This window comes from Capsicum annuum, unplaced genomic scaffold (genome assembly GCF_002878395.1).
Source record: "Capsicum annuum cultivar UCD-10X-F1 unplaced genomic scaffold, UCD10Xv1.1 ctg21322, whole genome shotgun sequence".
Lineage (NCBI taxonomy): Eukaryota > Viridiplantae > Streptophyta > Magnoliopsida > Solanales > Solanaceae > Capsicum > Capsicum annuum.
Window position 1 is genome coordinate 1 of NW_025827248.1, and position 1,049 is coordinate 1,049.

General features: G+C 37.4%; 1 protein-coding gene across 1 annotated transcript; it reads left to right on the top strand.

Annotated features, from left to right (window-relative positions):
- Positions 1 to 3: 3 nt before the first annotated feature.
- LOC124890640 (alpha-crystallin domain-containing protein 22.3-like) lies at positions 4 to 680 on the top strand (the record flags this gene model as incomplete). The annotated part of the gene is made up of 2 exons (XM_047402430.1): positions 4 to 229; positions 448 to 680. Coding segments are annotated over 2 exons (459 nt in total), but the record flags the coding sequence as incomplete, so codon positions are not given.
- Positions 681 to 1,049: the final 369 nt, after the last annotated feature.

A 1,049-nucleotide genomic window follows, 5' to 3' on the forward strand; every position in this document is an offset into this window, starting at 1 on the left:
AGCAACTCTCAGCAGCATGCTGGGGGTCAGCCTGTAGTGGTTTTTTTCTCTGCTTGTCCAGCCAGAGAAGAGTGCGACAATTTTATAAATCATGCTAACGGCAGGGTTGCCCTTACTGGATCAGCTTTTTTGGGAGAGGTTGGGTCATTCATGGGTTCAGTTGATATAGCTGAATCTGAAGATGCTTATGTATTCCGTGTTTCACTTCCTGGAGTTGATAGGGATGAAAGTAAGTTCTATGTAAGAGTAAGATTTTCTTAAGTTGAAAATCACCATATGTTCTTATAACTCTTTACTGTCTTACATCAAACTTTTGTTTATATTTTACTACGTCAAGTTGAAAATCGTCATATCTGTGACGACCATATGTTTTGTATATAAATGTCAAATTGCATCCATATGAATCGACTTGATGATTAAGAGATATTCCCGTTCATGAGGTTACAGAAGTCTTTCGCTGTGATGTTGGACCAAATGGGAGAATTCTCATAAGAGGGATGAGCGTGACCGGAGAGAGGAAGGTTCGCAGGAAGAATATGGTCTCTAAGATGCAAACTCAGAACTTATGCCCACCGGGTGAATTTACTGTTTCATTCCAGCTACGAGGTCCAATTGATCATCTAAACTTGTCTTGTAATTTTGGACCTGACGGGATTTTTGAAGGTGTTGCGAAGAAATAACAGCAGGTCCTTTAAGGTCCAGTGAAATATTTAGATCAAAATCCTTCATCTCTCTAAGTACCTCTATAGTCCAAAGTACTTTGTTTGGAGTTGCATGTGAAAGTTGTGTCTCTGGCTTTCCCACTTTTATATAAGTCAAACAAGCCAATTATATTAACCATTGTATCTGAACCAATTATATTATTCTGCCTTTTAGCTTCCTGATCTATGAACAATCACTCTGCATTGTTTTTGGAATGTGAACATATTTTTTCATGTTGAGCTTCATAATTCTTTTTATTTTGAATTAATTGTTCCACTTCATTAATCACTACTGCAAAAATGTCTCTTTTCTTGAACCTAATTCTGTGTTTTGCTTGTAGATGGTAG